Below are 676 nucleotides of genomic sequence, written 5' to 3' on the forward strand. Positions count from 1 at the left end.
TCAGGATTTAGAGGTTTTGGGGAACCCGGTGCAAGGTAAGGCCCTGATGGACTTCCTGGCTCCTCCTGCTGGGCTGCTCGTCCCAACAGCCCGCTGGCTCCAGCAGAAATGCAGGCGACATGTCCCACCAGGCAGACAAACCCCTCACCAAGGGCGGGGGCGGAGGGTGGCTGGCTCTGCCGCACCGCGCTGGGTCCCCCCAGCTCGCTCACCTCCCTTTGCCTCCGGATTTCACGCCGCAGAACGTGGTTGTTCATCACCATCCACTTCAGGCCGTCCTGGGGCAGCAGCAGCTCCTGTGTGGGTGAAGAGAAGAAAAGCAGCTGAAGATGCTCCACAGATGCTCGTGCTGCTGCCACGGTGTGCAGACACATCACTCTTCAGGAACACGATTTGGCTTGAATGGAGTTTGGGTTCCCACTCTGGAAAGAGACTGTGGTTGAGATCCCGTGGTGCTGATTGCGGAGCGAGACTGCGCAACTCAGGAGACCCCATTCGGATTCCGAGGGTTGGTGGTGCCTGGGTGCCTCCTCCCATCCCTGCTACAAACTGCCCTGCCACGGGGCGCAGCGCTAGAGCAGCCCGGGAACGGAGGCACTCGGGAGGATTTTCCGGGTGCTCTCAACCTGCTCCCCCAGGGAGAGCGGGACGCGTGCCGCAGTTCCTCCTCTTTGGG

General features: G+C 61.8%; 1 protein-coding gene across 1 annotated transcript in view; it reads right to left on the reverse strand.

Annotated features, from left to right (window-relative positions):
* The window catches only part of LOC104497620 (coiled-coil domain-containing protein 39-like), a gene marked incomplete at its 3' end in the record, with an annotated part of 4,463 nt that overhangs the window by 328 nt on the left and 3,459 nt on the right, over positions 1 to 676 (reverse strand). Inside the window, 1 exon segment of the mRNA XM_010140890.1 lies at positions 213 to 296. Coding sequence (XP_010139192.1) covers positions 213 to 296 — 84 coding nt within the window.

The sequence above is a fragment of the Buceros rhinoceros genome, unplaced genomic scaffold (genome assembly GCF_000710305.1).
Source record: "Buceros rhinoceros silvestris isolate BGI_N320 unplaced genomic scaffold, ASM71030v1 scaffold42537, whole genome shotgun sequence".
NCBI classification, from domain to species: Eukaryota; Metazoa; Chordata; class Aves; order Bucerotiformes; family Bucerotidae; genus Buceros; species Buceros rhinoceros.